At 44.9% G+C, this 19,330-nt stretch overlaps 1 protein-coding gene across 1 annotated transcript in view; it reads right to left on the bottom strand.

Annotated features, from left to right (window-relative positions):
• The window catches only part of ACTG2 (actin gamma 2, smooth muscle), a 42,987-nt gene that overhangs the window by 9,849 nt on the left and 13,808 nt on the right, over positions 1–19,330 (bottom strand). Inside the window, exons 3-6 of the mRNA XM_030201787.1 lie at positions 16,049–16,177; positions 10,679–10,789; positions 8,428–8,512; positions 7,380–7,541 (exon numbers count right to left, since the gene is read on the bottom strand). Of these exons, the coding sequence (XP_030057647.1) occupies positions 7,380–7,541; positions 8,428–8,512; positions 10,679–10,789; positions 16,049–16,177 (487 nt within the window). The remainder of the gene's footprint in view (positions 1–7,379; positions 7,542–8,427; positions 8,513–10,678; positions 10,790–16,048; positions 16,178–19,330) is intronic.

Here is a 19,330-nt window from a genome sequence, read left to right as displayed (position 1 = left end):
TTGGTAACATGGAATGTTGCTACTAATTGGATTTCTGCCAGGTACTTTTGACTTGGATTGGCCACTGGTGGAAGCAGAATTCTGGGCTAGATGGACTGTTGGTTTGACTCAGTATGGATATTCTTATGTTCAGGTTCCAGGGCCCAGGTATTATTAGGAAAGGAATGGAAAACAAAAATGAGGACGTTATAATGCCTTTGTATCGCTCCATGGTGCGACCACACCTCAAATATTGTATTGAATTCTGGTCACCACATCTCAAAAAAGATATAGTGGTATTAGAAAAGGTGCAGAGAAGGGCGACGAAAATAATAAAGAGGATGGGACGACTTCCCTATGAGGAAAGGCTAAAGCGGCTAGGGGTCTTCAGCTTCGAGAAAAGGCGGAGATATGATAGAGGTCTATAAAATGAGTGGAGTTGAACGGGTAGACGTAAAGTGTCTGTTTATGCTTTCCAAAAATACTAGGACTAGGGGGCATGTGATGAAGTTACAAAGTAGTAAATTTAAAACGAATCAGAGAAAATGTTTCTTCGCTCAACGTGTAATTAAACTCTGAAATTCGTTGCCAGTGAATGTGGTAAAGGCGGTTAGCTTAGCAGAGTTTTAAAAAGGTTTGGACGGCTTCCTAAAGGAAAAGTCCATAGACTATTATTAAATTGGACTTGGGGAAAATCCACTATTTCTGGGATAAGCAGTATAAAATGTTTTGTAGTGTTTTGGGATCTTTCCAGGTATTCGTGACCTGGATTGGCCACTGTTGGAAACAGGATGCTGGGCTTGATGGACCTTTGGTCTATCCCAGTATGGCAGTACTTATGTACTCTCTCTCTCTCTCTGTTTTGATGATGTTCTATTTGATTATTCTTTATAACATATATTGTGAGCCACACTGAACTAAAGTGATTTGGAAAATGTGGGATACAAATGTTAATGAATGAAATGAAAACCTGCTCCTTGTAAAATGGCTATTTACACTGTATGTGCCACCAAATACGTATATTTTCCCCACAGCTTTATATGAAGTTTTCAAAAGGCTCCTTATTGAGTGAGGCTCTTTGTAAAATCCACTGCAAATTATGAACATCCTGATATGAATGTCCGTTTCAGAACCTACACACAACTAGGCTTCACATCTATTTTAAAACACTTCTTCCTTCCTCTTCCAGCTCAGTTGGAGCCAGTGCTGGGATTCTAATACCAAGAGTCTTCAATGACAGCCACTCAGGGATTCTTCCCCTAGCTGAATAAATCTCTCTGCTCCAGGGTGCCTAGTTTGGACATTGTAGCAACCATCCTGAGAGCATGAGCAAGGCCCAAGTTCTCCTTTTGGAATGCCATATCATGGGCTCTCAATGCAGCCACTGGTGTCACCATTATGTGATGACTGTGACTCCCTTCCTGCCTCTCCTTCCCCTCCCCCCTCTCCCCTCCCCCACAGCATTCTGAAACCTGGCTGACTCAGGGGGCTGCTGCACAAATTCCAGTTCAGCAAATGGATTACACCATAGCACACAACACTTCCACTGAATCATTGGGCTGACTTGGCAAACTGAGTGTTCTAATGAAGCTAAGTACCCTGATACAAAAGAGTCACAGTATATTCCCCGAATGCCTAATTGAGGCTTACATGTAAGGTCCAGTCCATACTGTAAAACTAGCCCCCAGGACCTCTGTCAACTGATTTAATTAACACACGTCCTGGTCTATCCACTTCATCATTGAACCAGTTTAATCAAAATGGTTCCCTGAGGGACTGATGTTAGCTACATGCAGCACCAAATTTGTAGAGATGCTGGAGTGCTCTTGCTGCTGTTATCTGTGCCTGCTGACACCGTGTTGGTTTGTGAAACAGAATCCTTATGTGCTGACAAGCACTGTGGCAGTCCTGCTGGTTGCAAGGCTTTCCATGGTAACAGGAAGCCCATAGAGGAAGCTGGGATAGAGCCCTTGCAGATCCCTCACTGAATTTCATTTCAGAAGCTGTTGCCATGGATCTGGGGCTGCCGACTGTGGTAAAGGAAGAATGAGAATCTGGGGTCACCCCATCCCCGCAACTCTGATTTGTGAGCATAGGGGGGAGGGTCACCTCGAATTGTCTATGGGCTCACATCTGACCCTAGGCGAAAGTACTAAAAAATGTAAACATCAATCATTAATGCAAGTGAGGGTTTTTCATGCATACTAATCACTGATATTAATCACATGCAAATGACAATATCACAAACACTTAACTATACCTCCTTAAGAGGTACTAACATTTTAGTGTTGATGCATCTGTGAAACAGTTTGTGTGTATACTTTATTGCTACAGTAATAGGTAATGAGCTTTTTTCCATAGTTTTGCATCTCATTATTTTACTAGCATAGGTTTCACATTAAAATTATCACATGCTAACATATGTGCATTTAAGGCATTAATGTGCAAAACGTAGCAGGGGGCTTGAGAGTGGCCACGTGGACACAATGCTTGAAACTGGAAGGGCAAAATGGCTTCAGACTGGCAGACTGCTGGGGCAGAAGGTCAGAGCTTTGCCCCCAGACCACTGGGTGGCTCTGATAATTCAAAACTGAACAAACCAGAAGTGGTTTACATAGGGTCCACCCCTGAAGAATTGGATTGGCTCTCAGGGATTACAAAATGGATTGGTGTGAACACTGGTTTTTTTTTTTTCTTGACAGTTTGAGAGTTGTTGAGCTGTGTGCAGAAGGACCCAGTGGGAAATCTGTGAACACTCAGCCACTAGATGGACCAGGCAGCCACATAAGCTGGCAGAATTTAGGGAGTAGCAATGTGGCTCCAGCACAGTAGGAAAGTAACATGTCAGTATGCTGCTTCAGCTTGGTAGTGGGCCTTTTAGTCCAGGGCCCATGCTCAACTGCTGCCCTATCCCTCCCCCCTCCAGCAGGAAGTTTCATCAGAAGGGGAGGGATAGGCAGCATTGGAGCGCAAGCCTGTACTGTACTGTAAGGGCTATGACTGTTGAGTGCCATTATAGCTTTGGGCCTGGGAGGAGGTAGGATGGTGACAGCAGGCCTGGCAGTGGGAAGATGCTGAACCTGGAGGGGGATAAGAAAGGAGACATGACATGCTGGACCCCTTGGGGCACAGGTAGGGAAAGGGGAGATTCTGATCCTTTGGAGGAGGGATAAGGAGAAGAATGGGAGATATTGGCTACCTGAGGGGGCTAGGAAAGGTGAAAAGCTGGACTGTGTGGATGTGGGGATATTGATTTGAGCCACTCTGGGGAGGTACATGGCTGAAAGGTACATGGCTGAAGGTTCACCGATACTCAGTTAAGTGAGTTGTTGGTTTCTGACTGGATTGATTACCAGAAGCTGGAATAAATTTGATATGAGTAATACAAAGTGGACCTGAAACCATATGTCCTTAGAAAAAGCTATTCCGGCTGATATTCAAAGGTACTTATCTGGTTGGACAGTGCTGCTAACTGGACAGTGCTGGTGAAAGAATATTTAGTGGCACTAAATAGATGGTGCTGCTGAATTTCCCTCTGACACCTTGGCACTATCCAGACAGTGTTATCCAGTTAGTGACGATGTTCAGACCATTAACTGAATTGTTAACCAGAAAGCTTAACAGATAGCACAGCACAGAAGGACTTTATTATCAGCTTCCTTATGTCTAAGTTTAATGCTGTAATTTGTAAGCCAGGATACCATTGTTATCTTACTGTTATAGATAAGAACATAAAAATAGTCATACTGGGTCAGATCAATGGTCCATCTAGCCCAGTATCCTGTCTCCAATAGTGGCCAATCCAGGTCACAAGTACCAAATAGTAGCAACACTCCATGCTACCAATACCATGGCAAGCAGTGGCTTCCATGTCTATCTCAATAGCAAACGATTAACTTTTCCTCCAGGAACTTGTCTAAACCTTTTTTAAACCCAGATATGCTAATCTCTGTTACCACATCCTCCGGCAACGAGTTCCAGAGCTTAACTATTTGTTGCTTGAAAAAAATATTTCCTCCTATGTGTTTTAAAAGTATTTCCATGTAACTTCATTGAGTGTCTCCTGGTCTTTGTATTTTTTGAAAGAGTAAAAAGTCGATTCACTTTACCTATTCTACACCACTCAGGATTTTGTAGACCTCAATCATATCTCCCATCAGTCATCTCTTTTCCAAGCTGAAGAGCCCTAACCTCATTAACCTTTCCTCATATGGGAGGAGTTCCATCCCCTTTATCATTGTGGTCGCTCTTCTTTGAACCTTTTTTAAAATCTGCTATATCTTTCTTGAGATACAGCGACCAGACCTGAATGCAATATGCAAGGTGAGGTCACACCATGGAGCAATACAGAGGCATTAAAGTATTCTTGGTCTTAATTACCATCCCTTTCCTAATAATTCCTAGCCACCGCTGCACACTGGGTAGAAGATTTCAGTGTATTGTCTACAATGACACCTAGATCTTTTTCTTGGGTGCTGGCTCCTAAAGTGGACCCTAGCATCAGTGGCGTAGCAGGGGAGGCTGCCACCCGGGGCGGGGCGGTTCACCTTGGCACCCCCCCCCCGGGTGCAGCACAATGACATCCCCCCCCCTCGGCGCATCGACACCCCCCTCCCCCCCGACCAGCTCCCGCACCCTACCTTTAAAAAGAATGTCGGAATCCGAGGCGAGGCGCAGCCCCTCGCACCTGCCCTGCACGTAAAAGAAATGTGGACCGTCGGGCCTTCTCTCGCTCTGTCTGTCCCGCCCTTGCGGAAATAGGAAGTTGCGTCAGTGGAGGGCGGGACAGATAGAGCGAGGGAAGGCCCAACGGTCCATATTTCTTTTACGTGCAGGGCAGGCGCGAGGCGCTGCGCCTTGCCTCGGATTCTGATATTCTTTTTAAAGGTAGGGTGTGGGAGCTGGTCGGAGGGTGTCGATGCGCCGAGGGGGGGGAGCTGGCAGGGAGCACTCCCCCCTGAGCTGACACCCAGGGCGGACCGCCCCTCCCGCCCCCCCCCCCCTTGCTAAGCCACTGCCTAGCATCACTTTGCATTTGTCCACATTAAATTTCATCTGCCATTTGGGTGCCCAGTCTTCCAATTTCCTAAAGTCTTCCTGCATTTTTTTTCACAGTCTACATGTGTTTTAACAACTTTGAATAGTTTTGTGTCATCTCCAAATTTAATCACCTCACTTGTCATTCCGATTACCATCTCATTTATAAATATGTTAAATAGTACAGATCCCTGTGGCACTCCACTATTCACCCTCCTTTATTGAGAAAAATGACCCTTTAACCCTACCCTCTGTTTTCTCTCCAATAACCACTTTCTAATCCACAAGAGAACATTGCCTCCTATTCCATGACTCTTTCATTTTCTCAAGAGTCTCTCACGAGGAACTTTGTCAAAAGCTTTCTGAAAATATGGATACACTGTATCAACCGACTCACCTTTATCGCCAAGCCTTAATTCTACAATATGTGGAACGCACTTGTACAGGCTCAGAATCTGATAGCAAATGTTAAACTATTTAAATGTCTTTAAATACATTTCAAGAGCTAAAGTTTGGACAGGTCCAGTGCACAGATATCTGTCAGCATCAAGCCATAAAGGCCAAATTATGTTGCATGACCTTTCATACTGTCTTTTTCCAAAATATGGGATCCAAAATGGTTTACAACGTCAAGTTTAATATGATACAATAATAGTTCATGAAAAGTCAATGAATAATCCCTAATGCAAACTATTCCCTTCGCCTCACTCTTTATAGGGAATCAATTGGGGGTAATTTTATAAACTATTTTTGTATGTGAAATGGCTTTTATAAAATTACCCCAATCCTCAAATTCTATATATGATGCTCAAAATTGCATATGCAATTTAATTGAATAATGACCCAATTAGCATTGATGATTGGGTGCTTACAACCAATTATTGGCGCTAATTGGCAACAATTTGAATTTATGCGCTTATCTTTGTAGTCGGTATTCTATAAAGCTGCACATGTAAATTTTTATGTGTGGAATCTAAAAAGAGGTGTGACCATGGGAGAGGCATGGGCAGGTCAGGGTCGTTCCTAGAACTTGCGCTTGATGTTATAGAGTACGGCAGATCCGCGCCTAATTTAGGTGTGAGGATTTACACCAGGTTTCAGGTGGTGTATTTTGGCCACGGATCCCAGCACTAAGCACTACAAACAGCGCCGAACCTTGAGCGTTGTGTATAGAATAGCGCCCAATACTCATTTTTTTAGGGGCCAAATTTGGGTGCCAGTTACTATATTTAGCCCCAAGCGTGTAAATGTACATGCAATGCCAAGAAGGCGTGTACTTTAACGAGACACGAGTGTATTATGGGGTGGAGTTTGGGCTGAGCATGGGTGGAGTCATGATTTACATGTGTACCTGCTAACATTGAAATGCCCATGACTTCAGGATAGCCGCAGTCTCTGCCGGTCTACCCCTGGTATTTTATAGACACAACGGCACCTAGGGTGCCTTCCTGCCCTCTCAACCTAGGTGACCTGTTATAAATGACCCCCTTCAAGAGAAATTCAACAGGTGCCATAAATGGAAGGGGTCGTATACATGGGTGGGACATGGGCAGGGCTCTCACTTATTAGCGTAACTTACAGAATAATGTTTCTTTTACGTGCCCACAGTTACGCCAGATCTATGGCTGGTATAACTGCAAGTATATCAATATAAGCCATGCAGATACTGGGTTATGTTATTATTCTAATGGAATCTGGCTGCCCAGATACAGTTATAGAATAGACTCACAATACACATCCGTGGGGCACCCAAATGGAAGTGACCAGTTGTAGAAATGCCTCCTTAGTGCACAAGCTCCTTTTGCACTAAAGTAGTACTTTTAAGAACATAACTTCAGTTCTCTGATTCTGAGTTCTAATACTATCCCAGGGGTAGGCACCCTTTATACACAGAGGGCCACTTGAATCTCAGGCCACAACATTGCATAATGTCACAACTGGAAATGCACAGAGCTCCATAGACCTTCTGAGATACATAAATCAGTAAAAATGTAACTCAATGATGAAACCAAACTGCTAAAGTGGCTATTCTGAAAATATTTGTGAAATACAGTATTTAAAATAAAAATAAAAAATCCACAAACTCTGGTTAATGATGTTTTCTGTGTATACTATCCAGTGTCACGTGGCCCATATAAAATTCAGTGGCAGGCTGCAGGTTGCCCACTCCTATACTATCCCATTCTTCACCAGGAGAAGAACCATACACAATTCTGCTATGAAAGATGTTAAGACCAAGCCACAGCTGTGTCTTTTGCAACCCATTCATTCTCTAATTGCAAAAAGGCATTCCAAGGCACTGTTAAAACCAAAAAAAACTATGAAATTGAATGTGAGCGGATGTCAGGGCAGCTGTTCAGTACCTGTGGTGACGAAGGAGTAACCTCTCTCAGTCAGGATCTTCATGAGGTAGTCCGTAAGATCACGGCCAGCAAGGTCAAGACGCATGATGGCATGTGGCAGAGCGTAGCCTTCATAGATGGGGACATTGTGAGTGACACCATCACCAGAATCTAGAACGATACCTGAAGAGGACAGAAGCACAGTCACTTCCACTAAAGTACACATTTGGGCTTGTTGCACCCTTAGTCCCAATGTCTCTGTTTTCTTGCAGAAGAAATCCAGGACTCTAGATATTCAGATAAGATAATGACCACTTGAACCAGCTCTTCTACCTTTTGAAATCTCAGTGCAGATTCTTCTTAGTCTCTGGCTTACACCCTCCCTTTCTCACCATTAACCCTCTGTGTTTGGCCCATCCCGACGATACCTAATCTGAACAGCTCCGTCCAGGACTTCACAATAAACCTGGTACTGCATATTGAGACTACAGAACCCTATGTTGTTCAGACTTCAAAGTGTAGGTGGAAGAGAAGGAGGCAGTTACAGGTAAAAATAAAGCCACTCTTCTCCTGCCAATGGGAGGGATCATGCCCTATGCAGTTGTGAGGGGGTGGGGGCAGGAGTTTGGGGAAACAGAAGATGGAAGAAGCTGCCAGTGGTGCTATTGTAGTTCCACAGTGACCATGCAGGGCCTCTCCCTTGCTCATGGCTCTCCAGACAGTTGCACATTCCAAAAACCACCTCTGTCTTCCTGTCCTGGGTTTTCTGAAATATTGTTAAAAGCTTTGCATTCCATCATCTCCAGTAGGAGGCTGTTCTGTTCATCATCTCCCTGCCTGGAAAATTCACCCCCTTACATCAGTGTTTCAGCAACAGGCATATAATCTGCTGAACAGGGCCCTTAACATCTTAGTAATGCCACCCAAAGCACCGTCTGCTAGAAACACAGAAACGTCTGCTGCCATTTTAATGGACGCAGACAGATGGCTCTTGGTTTATTGCTTGCAAACCCAATTTCAACTTCAGGTCTGTTCTGCAGGAGACAGGGTGCTGATGGAAATCACTCACCAGTAGTACGCCCAGAAGCGTAGAGGGAGAGCACAGCTTGTATGGCCACATACATGGCGGGGACATTAAAGGTTTCAAACATGATCTAAAATATGAGTAGAAAAATGGTATTTAATTAGAACTCTAATATTTATAGAGACAAGTAGAAATAAACCTGTTCATGGCATCTGTTGTATTCACTTTCAACTTGCTCTGTAGAAATGTTTTTTGTCAGTATAACCCCTGCCCACAATGCATAAGTACATGTGATTACGCTCTTAGGGTTCTTCTGTGTAGGACTGCCAACTGACTCCATGTCATAAAGAACAGGATAATCCGGTCCTTGGTTTATCTCCAATGCATGCAGGGACTTGCAGTCCTTCATTTTGAAAGCTAATTTACCTAACAGAAGCAGGCACTACAAGTCCCTACATGCAATGAGGTACAGCTAAGACTGCCTCAGGCTGGTCCTGAGGCCATTTTTAGCCAGCTGGCAACCTAACCTGTGAGGACAGCCACCTCAGCTGCTACTAATTTACATCCTGATGGAGGTTCTCAGCAACATGGCTAGGCACAAGTTGAGAAGAAACCATTCTTTCAGCCTGACATTGTATTATATGTGGTCTCTGGATCAGCAGGAAAGGCTGAACCAGACCTGGTTTTGTTCGCTGCATTTCTGTACTTGTAGTTCTTGATTTTCTTAGGTAAATATGGATTACAAGTCCACTGCTGTATTGGAATAAAACCAGGACTGGCTCAACCAGTCTGAATGACATGGAGAAGTCAGCTGCTCCCTCTTGACACATTAGTACTCAGCTATGGATTTGTAGTGTGAGTGAGAACTAACTTCTCACACTAAAAAAAAAGTCTCAGTGAAGCAGAACTGAGATATATTGTGGATCATTGAGGGGAAGCTTGTACTGCTATAGTGCAGCAAATCCCAAACCCAGGGCCAGCTCAAGGGCATGAATGACCCTTCCCCCCAACCCAGGGGCAGCACAAGGTCCTACCTACCCCATAGTCCAGCATCTTCCCTTCCTTATTCTCCCCTGCCCCATATCCAGCATCTCATCCCAAATCTTCCCCTTCCAGAAGTAACATCTCGTATCTCCTTTACTCCTATCCCCTACCAATCAAGCATCTCATCTTTCCTTCCCTCCCCACCTCCCCTTACCATGTCCAGCACCTCCTCACTCTTCCCTTCCTTCTGTTGCTGCTGCTACTACTGTATCTTCATTGGGCCCCTGAGACTGCAGTAAAATAAAAGCCCAGTTCTCACACTGCACTATATCACTTCTGTGAGCTGGTGTGGTGTCTTGCAGCGCAGGCCTGTACTCAAGCACTGCCAAATTCCACCCCTTCTAATGTAAACTTCCCATTGGAGGGTTGAAGGTAGAGGCCAACTGAATTTCAGTTTCAGTTTTGGCAAGAAAACCAGCCCAAATTCTGTATTTGGCCTTGTTTCAGTTTCGGCTGATAATGCCAGTACATTTTCAACTGAAACAAACTCACTACTCTGTACCCATAGCATGTGCTCCCCCAAACAGGAGCAGGCTCAGCTCAGCTCCTTCCTTCCCTCTCCCCTCATCCCCCTCCCCCCAGGAGCAGGATCAGCTTGCTCCTTCCCCTCCTCTCTGAACAGTAGTGGGCTCAGCTCCCTCTTCCCCTCCTCCCCAGACCCATCTTTAGGCCTTTCTGGGCCTACCTTAGAGTCCCTGGTGTTGTAATGCTTAGTTGGGGAAGGAGACTACCACTGGAAGTCGCAGCAGCCATTTTGAGATTGGAGCTGGCTTGGACAGGAGCGATCTGGCCCTGCTGAAACTTGTCCTGGTGACTCCATGACCAGGAGGGTTTCCAGGATAGTGAATATTCACTCTGTGCAATAAATTTGCATATACTAGGTCTCTAGTGTATGCAGATTGACCTCATACATATTCATCAGAAACAGCCTGAAAACTTGACTGGTTATGGGGTCAACAAGGCAAGCCTGGAAATCCCTGAACTAGTGTAGTGTTTCCAGTCCTAAAGGCATGCCTCACCTGGCTGCTTATCAAGACAGCCAAAGGGATCTGGAGATCTGATATATTCAAATCTATCTCTCTCTTGCATATTTGTTACTGACTTGCTAAAAAAAACCCAGGTGTGTCTCTGGGAAAGGGTTGAGACCTGCTGCTCCAGTGGAGACCTTGTTTCTCAGTACTGTTAGCCTAATGAGCTGTTGAAAGAGCTACATTTGCCAGTGAATTAAAGGAAGCATTCTGATATTTTTCACCTGGGTCATTTTCTCCCGGTTCGCCTTAGGATTCAGTGGAGCCTCTGTGAGCAGAGTCGGATGCTCCTCAGGAGCAACGCGCAGCTCATTGTAAAATGAATGGTGCCAGATCTAGGCCGAAAGGGAAAAAGGAGATCAACAACATACAAATCATGTTCAGAGAAATGTGATTTGTGTGGATGTACAAACATTTCCTCTAAGAACAGATAGAGCTGGCAGGAATTGCTCTACAAGATAGAGTTGGCAGCATGAGCCGATCTATGACATCATGGGGGCCGTATTAATAATAATGTGTGCTTTGCAAATCCTTCGTGTGGAGATTGTAACAAAATGACCCAGAGTAAGTTTGTTGAAGGTATGTAAAGAACGGAACCCTCTTCGGAAAATGACTATCTGTAGCTTGTGGAGGAAGGGGGTGGGCAACAAAGAGCAACTGCAATTAAAGCAAATAGGTCCTACCAGCCATTAACTAAAACAGACTGTGCTGTTTCATCCACAGGGTATAAAACCCCTTTAGAGCTAGAGCTGCGAGCAGGTGCTAATACCATTAATGCATGTTCCTTTACCATAGGTCCCATTTTACACAATCAGGTGAATTTTCGAAAAAGAAGGATGCCCATCTTCCGGGAGATGGGCGTCCTCTCAGAGTCACCCAAATCGGCATAATCGAAAGCCGATTTTGGGCATTCTCAACTGCTTTCTGTCACGGGGATGACCAAAATTCACGAGGGCGTGTCGGCACCATACCGAAGGCGGGACTGGGGCGTGATTTAGAGATGGGTGTCCGATAATGGAGAAAAGAAGGGCGTCCCTGACAAGTATTTGGCTGACTTTACTTGGTCTATTTCTTTTCATGACCAAGCCTTGAAAAGTTGCCCAAACTGACCAGATGACCACCGGAGGGAATTGGGGATGATCTCACTTTACTCCCCCAGTGGTCACCAACCCCCTCCCACCCCCCCAAATTTTTTTTTTACCATTTTTTTCCAGCCTCTATGCCAGCCTCAAATGTCATGCCCAGCTCCATCACAGCAGTATGCAGTTCCCTGGAGCAGTTTTTAGTGGGTGCAGTGCACTTCAGGCAGGTGGACCCAGGCCCATCCCCCCCCCACCTGTTACACTTGTGGTGGTAAATGTTGAGCCCTCCAAACCTCCACAAAACCCACTGTACCCACATGTACCCACATGTAACCCCTTAGGGCTATGGTAGTGGTGTACAATTGTGGGGAGTGGGTTTTTTTGGGGGGGGGGTTGGAGGGCTCAGCACCAAAGGTAAGGGAGCTATGCAACTGGGAGCAATTTGTGAAGTCCACTGCAGTGCCCCCTAGGGTGCCCGGTTGGTATCCTGGCATGTGAGGGGGACCAGTGCATTATGAATGGTGGCTTCTCCCATGACCAAATAGTTTGGATTTGGTCGTTTTTGAGACGGGCGTCCTCGGTTTCCATTATCGCCGAAAACTGGGGACGACCATCTCTAAGATCGACCTAAATTTCATGATTTAGACGTCCCCGACCGTATTATTGAAACAAAATATGGTCGCCCATCTTGTTTCGATAATACGGGTTGCCCCACCCCTTTACGGGGCCGTCCTGCGAGGACGCCCTCATGATAACTTGGGCACCCCATTCGATTATGCCCCTCTACGGGATCTAGTTACTAATAATGGTCTCCTTTTACAAAGCGGTGCTACTGATTAGCATGCGCTGAATGCGAAGAAGACCATGGGAATTGAATGGGCTTCTTTGTATTCAGCACGCCACTAATAAATAGCCCCATTTTGTAAAAGAAGCTCAATGTGTGTTAATGGCATTAGCATTTGCTTATTTATTGGGATTTAGCATGTGGTGATGTGCAGTAGCACACCTTAGTAATTAGACAGGTAAATGGCTTTTGGAAATTTCAGGGTAATTTTTATGAAGCATTTTCCACATGTACAGTGTTTTTACAAGTGAAAAATGAGTCTTTGAAAATTGGTGGTGAAATACGCAAGTACAAGATCGTGCATACCCATATATGCACTGTGTACAGGCCACGGGGGGTGGAGGAGGCCTATCCCCCCCCACACACACACAATTTGGGTTTGGAATCCTCCCCAAAATTGAGATGCTGTCTGCTGCTTTGGCTGGCAGGGGTTCCCAAGCCCAACCAGTGGAGGCCCTCCTCCAGCCAAAGCATGGTGGTTGGTGGTGCTTTCCCTGGGCCACTAGTGCACCACGCTGCGCTGTACTGCTCCCTCCCCTCCCCACACATGCTTGATTTTTGTGAAACTGAATATGCATGAGGGAGGCCCTCCTTGCATATGCATGAAAACCTAGCATGCACAGGGGGCCAACCTCTCCCTTGTATGTTCAGTTTTATGTATGTTCAGTTTCTTGGCGACAGGCCAAGAAAAGCGCCACCAACTGCCAGGCTTCGGGTGGAGAAGGGCTTCCTTTAACAGGGCTTGGGGTCCCCTGTCAGCTCAGGTATGTGGGAGTCATGCAGAGGGTGGGGCAAATTTTGTGCCTCCCCTCACTTTGCACTCAGGCCTCTCTTAAACCTGAGGTCTAGCTAGGTGCCTGGTACAGGTGTTCCAAAGGTACAGTTTAAGTGGAGCAGGGACAGAGTTGTGATGTACATGAGTGTTATGCATTTGGTGAATTTGCATACTGCTTAAGTATATAAGTATGTAAGTGTTGCCATACTAGGACAGACCGAAGGTCCATCAAGCCCAGTATCCTGTTTCCAACAGTGGCCAATCCAGGTCACAAGTACCTGGAAAGATCCCAAAAAATACAATATACTGCTAGAAATAAGCAGTGGATTTTCCCGTCCATTTTAATAATGACTTATGGACTTTTATTTTAGGAAGCTAGCCAAACCTTTTTTAAATCCCGCTAAGCTTACTGCTTTTACCACATTCTCTGACAATTAATTCCAGAGTTTAATTACACATTGAGTGAAGAAATATTTTCTCCGATTTGTTTTAAATTTACTACTTTGTAGCTTTATTGTGTATCCCCTTGTCCTAGTATTTTTGGAAAGAGGGAAAAAATTATTAACATTTACCTGTTCCACTCCAAGCAGTATTTTATATACCTCTATCATATCTCCCCTCAGCTGAGGCTGGTTCTGAGTGCCTAGCTTATAGCTATAGCCGTACATACGTACCTATGGTACCTGTGTAAAATAGATGCCTTTTGGCATTTTGACACAGGTGCTCTGTTTTACTTCATTAAGGACACTTTTATATCATCTAGGTGGGGAGGCCAAGTAGGCAGCTCTTTTAAGCCTATTTTATAAAGACATGTAGGTGCCTGTGCTTCTTTATAAAATGCCAGCACAAAATCAGCTAATATGTGGCCATGTATATTTATACCAGTTCAGGATATTTAAAAAAGAAAATCTAACAAATAAGAGGGAGTATGTCATGCAGTGCTTAAATCTAGAACCCGTCCTAAAACAACTTTGCAAGGCCATAGTGAAATGTGAAAATCTGTATATATGAACATGAACAGATGGATATTCAGCAGCGTCTTAACAGTCACTACAAAGTCACCTGTGACCGAGTGAGCTTATATGCAATGAATAGCCACTACAAAAATGACACACCAATCAGTATTTCTGGACATTCAATGCTGGGCCTCTGAATATCCAGTTTATACGGAGTTGGCTAACACATGGCTGGTTAAGTCGACATTCAGAACTTCGCTGGCCATGGGTTGCCCCATAAAGATAGGACTGTGTTTTATACCTTGTTGGACTCATCACAACAGATTCTCAACAGATAAAAAAAACTTTTCTGATGTTGATGAAGTACATACGTAAGTGGAGCAGTAGTGCAGTGGGCTTTGATCCAGATGAATTGGGTTAAATTCCCACTGCAGCTCCTTGTGACTCTGGGCAAGTAATTTAACCCTCCATTGCCCCAGGTACAAAAAAAAAGTACCTGTATATAATATGTAAACTGCTTTGATTGTAACCACAGAAAGGCAGTATATCAAGTCCCATCCATCCTTTACAATATATTGAGACTATGGGCCCCTTTTACAAAGGCGAGCTAAAAAATAAGCATGCCCTAAATGTTAGAGACGCCCATATATTCCTATAGGCGTCTCTAGCATTTAGCACATGCTAAAAACGATAATGCGCCTTTATAAAAGACCCCCTCTGTGAATTACTATTACAGGGACTAAGTACAATGTACACTTAATTCATATTTTGAATGAGTGAGATTAATGTGGAGCTTTGAGCTATGATTTATATGTCATTTATGCAATGGTTATTTATGACATGTAAGCTCACTCAGTCACAGGTGACTTTGTGGTGACCATGAAGACGTTCATAGTCATATATGTACATTTTCAAGATTTTACTATGTCCTTGTAAAGTTGTCTTAGGGGGAGTAGACCAGATCAGGAGCAGGTGTAATTAAATTTAATAACTTATAAGGAACTGGATCATGCCAGACCTAGAGAATCTCCCCCTAATGGTAGCTAGTTCTGTGAAGGTGATGGGCTGCCCAGACTTTCTAAGGTCCTGGGTTCTGCGCACTCGCTGGTTACATATAACTTTCATTGTTTTAGTCAAATAGAAAATTGGAAGGCCTGGGATTATGCTTGTCAAGTTCAGACTAGTGTGAGACTCCATAAAAACTCTGAAAAGTCTAAAGCAATGCATTGAGTCTAGTCCACCTTCCCTTCAATGCTTCTATGGCCCCACTAGCTTATAAGCCTTGGCTGGGGAGACTGCTCAACAGCTTTGCTAGAAACTCAAATATGATAGGCGAACTGAGAGCAGGGGCCTAGGCAGGGGTACTAGGCACCCTATGCGAACCTTTAGCCTTGTAACCCCCCTCCTCAATTAATTTTCAGCCCCGACCCCTGAGATTTTGATAATTAAACTCAACAATAATGATTATCCCAACACCACCACATTCAAATGATTCTGTAAAAAGGCAAAATTGTACATTATGCTTTTGTTATATATAAAGGCTTTTTTGTTCATATATGTCTTTATATATACATAAAGGCCTCTTATAAATTTATCCCCGTTTCCCCCACATATAACAGGTCAATGTGTTTGGGGGAAGAGTTTGGGCAGAGCACTAGTGAAGTCATGAAGTATGTGTGTGCTTTATAACCCATAAAGCACACACAAACGTACGTACTTCAGCTGTGTATATTACATTGAGCCACTGTATTGGAACATGTTACATAGGATATATTTTTAATATGCTACATTTATTTTTTATTTTGGTTTCAAAAAGCGGCGCAGTGTAAGAGGAGGGAGGTTAAAAAAACATGTCTGATTCAACTGAGAAAGATGACAGGGAGTTGCAGAGTGCAAGTGTATGAGAATTTGAGTTGAATAAGAGGATTCTCCTTTACCTTCTCCATGTCATCCCAGTTTGTGATGATTCCATGTTCGATGGGGTACTTTAAAGTAAGGATACCTCGCTTGCTTTGAGCTTCATCTCCTACGTAACTGTCCTTCTGGCCCATTCCCACCATGACGCCCTAGAACACAGAACGAAGAGACATTTAGCAAGCCTGTTTCTGAGCAAACACACTCCAAAGACAGGGGCTGATGGGCTGATCTGCCAAATGGGTCCAGGGGCCAGGCTCTACCACTTTTGCTTTGGTTTTGCCCCTACTCCTGCTATCGACTTGTCTTAGATAAACTTGAGATACCAAGCCCACTAGTACAATGAAGGATAAAACCAGGAGTGGATCAGTGGCTTGCCTTCAAAGCCACAGCAGCCAGCTGGTAGCTCTACAGGAGCCTGGATGGCATTGTGTGTAGATAAAAACCCAGAGTTTTACTACTAAATGTATGCAGCTCTGCATAAACACGTAAGAGACAGTCCCTGCTCAACAGAGCTTATAATCTATCAAACAGGACAAATAAGCAACTAGGGGGTTTCATTAACGGGAATTGTCTGGGAAAACTGGTCAATGAATACCAGTGCTGCATCACTTGGAAGTCTCACAAAAAATTAGAAGGTTCTTGTCAACCTTCACTCATTGTTCTAAAAGTAAATGTGGGGTTCCTGATAGTATTCATTCTAATTCTGTGTTTAAGCATTTGTTTTGAACATTAATCTATGGATTTTTCTTCTATATTATTGCTTTTCCTTTTCTGTGTTTTCTCCCCGTACATTTTTCAAATTTTTTAAAAATTCTTGGGTGTATATTTTCTAAATATAACATGACATAAAATAAACTTATATGAAAACAACACGAAGAGCTTTTCTTTCATTAACTAATTGATTTTAATATCCAGAGAGTTGTGATCTCCCCCAGTCACTTGCCACCCTTCTGAGAATCCATTTTTTTCACAATTTATTCTTACTTGAAATGTACAGAATGGGATTAGTCATGGAATGAAGCTCTGAAACGATCATAGGTTAATTTCATTCTAGAAACAGGTGCAACTTATAAAACATCTTATTATTTCATTGACTGACAGGAGCTGATCTCTCCAAAAGCTGGTCACAACAGTATGGAATTAGCCCAGTAAAAAAAAGTGTCCCTTACACTGTACCTGCTGACTCTTATTTCTACAGAAAAAAATATAAATATATTACAAACTTTAAGAAAGAAAGGCATGGGGAGGAGGGTAACCTCCATGAAGCGGCAGTTACAACCTCAATGAAAGAATACGGAAGAGGGTAACCTACACAGAGTGACAGTTAAAACCAGTGGCGTAGCCAGACTGCCAATTTTGGATGGGCCTGAACCTAAAGTGGGTGGGCACAAAAGTTTCTCTCTATCCCCCTTCCCCAGCAAAATTTAGTCACACTAATCAGATGCATTTGTCAAATAGGGGTAAAGTGCTGCTTTTCAGTGCATCAGGTTTCAGAAAATTTATTTAAAAGCCTAACACCCTTTTCAATGAGCTTTCAGAGGCCAAAACCTCCTGCCTCAGGTCAGCATAACGCTGTTATGGTATCCTCTCCTGACCTAAGGAAGTAAGTATTGGTCTCTGAAACTTTATTAACACAGGTACCATATTACTTTATCCTCAATTAAAATAAAATTTTCTTTACCTTTGTTGTATGGCCATTTACTTTTTCTCATTGTGTTGCTCCCAGTCTCTAGATTCTACTTTCCTTCGTCTTTCTCTTGCCAGGGTTTCCTGTCCATTCACCACCTATGGCTTTTCATCTTTTCCTCACCCTTGTTCTCCACATGCCCCTTCCTCTTATTCTCCAGTCTTTCCCTACTCTGTCCTCTCCCTCTTTCCATCCAGCAGCTCCCCTCTTTCTTTTGCATCCAGCGTCTCCTTTTTCTCCCTACCCTTCCATCCAGTGTCTTCCCTCTTTCTCTCCTCAAACTTCCACCCATCTACCCTCTCTCCTGATCCTTCCATCTAGTGTCTCTATCTCTCTACCCTTTTCTGTTCAGTCTCCCCTCTCTCTCTCTCCACATCCTTCCAGTCTCTCCCCTTTCTCTCTGCATCCTTCCATCCATCACCCCTCTTTCTCTCCCTATCCTCCCATGTCCAGCGGCTCTCTCCCTTCCTCCTCTCCCTCCCATGTCCCAGCGGCTCTCTCCCTTCCCTCCAGTCCCTTCTTCCTCTCCCTCCCATGTCCCAACGGCTCTCTCCCTTCCCTCCAGTCCCTTCTTCCTCTCCCTCCCATGTCCCAGCGGCTCTCTCCCTTCCCTCCAGTCCCTTCTTCCTCTCCCTCCCATGTCCCAGCAACTCTCTCCCTTCCCTCCAGCCCCTTCCTCCTCTCCCTCCCATGTCCCAGCAGCTCTCTCCCTTCCCTCCAGTCCCTTCTTCCTCTCCCTCCCATATCCAGTAGCTCTCTCCCTTCCCTCCAGTCTCTTCTTCCTCTCCCTCCCATATCCAGTAGCTCTCTCCCTTCCCTCCAGTCCCTTCCTCTCCCTCCCATGTCCCAGCAGCTCTCTCCCTTCCCTCCAGTCCCTTCTTCCTCTCCCTCCCATGTCCAGTAGCTCTCTCCCTTCCCTCCAGCCCCTTCCTCCTCTCCCTCCCATATCCCAGCAGCTCAGCCATTTTTCCTCCAGGTCCGCCCATCCACATCCTTCGCACTGTCTCTATCCCTTTTGTCCCACGGAGGCAGCGCTTCCTTCCTGCCCTGTCTTCTCCCCAAGCTCCGCTGCATCGGTCTCTCCCTGCAAGTGGAATCCTCCTTCGCCGGTCGCGCTGCGCTGCCATGCACATGCAGCTTCGCTCCTCCCCCTGCCGCGTTCATCCGGCCCTAAACAGGAAGTGCATCACAGAGGGCCAGATAGACGCGGCAGGGGGAGGAGCGTAGCTGCGTGTGCAATTGCATGGCAGCGCAGCACGACCGGCGAAGGAGGATTCTACTTGCAGGGAGGGACCGATGCAGCGGAGCTTCGGGAGAAGACAGGGCAGGAAGGAAGCGCTGCCTCCGTGGGACAAAAGGGATAGAGACAGCAATGCGGATGGGTGGGCCTGGAGGGAAAATGGGTGGGCCTGGTCCCGTCGAGGCCCACCCGTGGCTACGCCCCTGGTTAAAACCTCAATGAAAACATGGGGAGAAGGGCAACCTGCTTAGAGTGACAGTTACAACCCTCAATAAAAGCATGGGGGCAACCTGAACAAAGCAGCATGTATAACTGTAAACTAAGACTTGGAGGTTAACCTGCATGGAGTGGCAGTTACAACCATAAAAGACAGTA

Source organism: Microcaecilia unicolor, chromosome 4 (genome assembly GCF_901765095.1).
Source record: "Microcaecilia unicolor chromosome 4, aMicUni1.1, whole genome shotgun sequence".
NCBI classification, from domain to species: Eukaryota; Metazoa; Chordata; class Amphibia; order Gymnophiona; family Siphonopidae; genus Microcaecilia; species Microcaecilia unicolor.
This window is presented reverse-complemented; position numbering and strand designations above follow the sequence as displayed.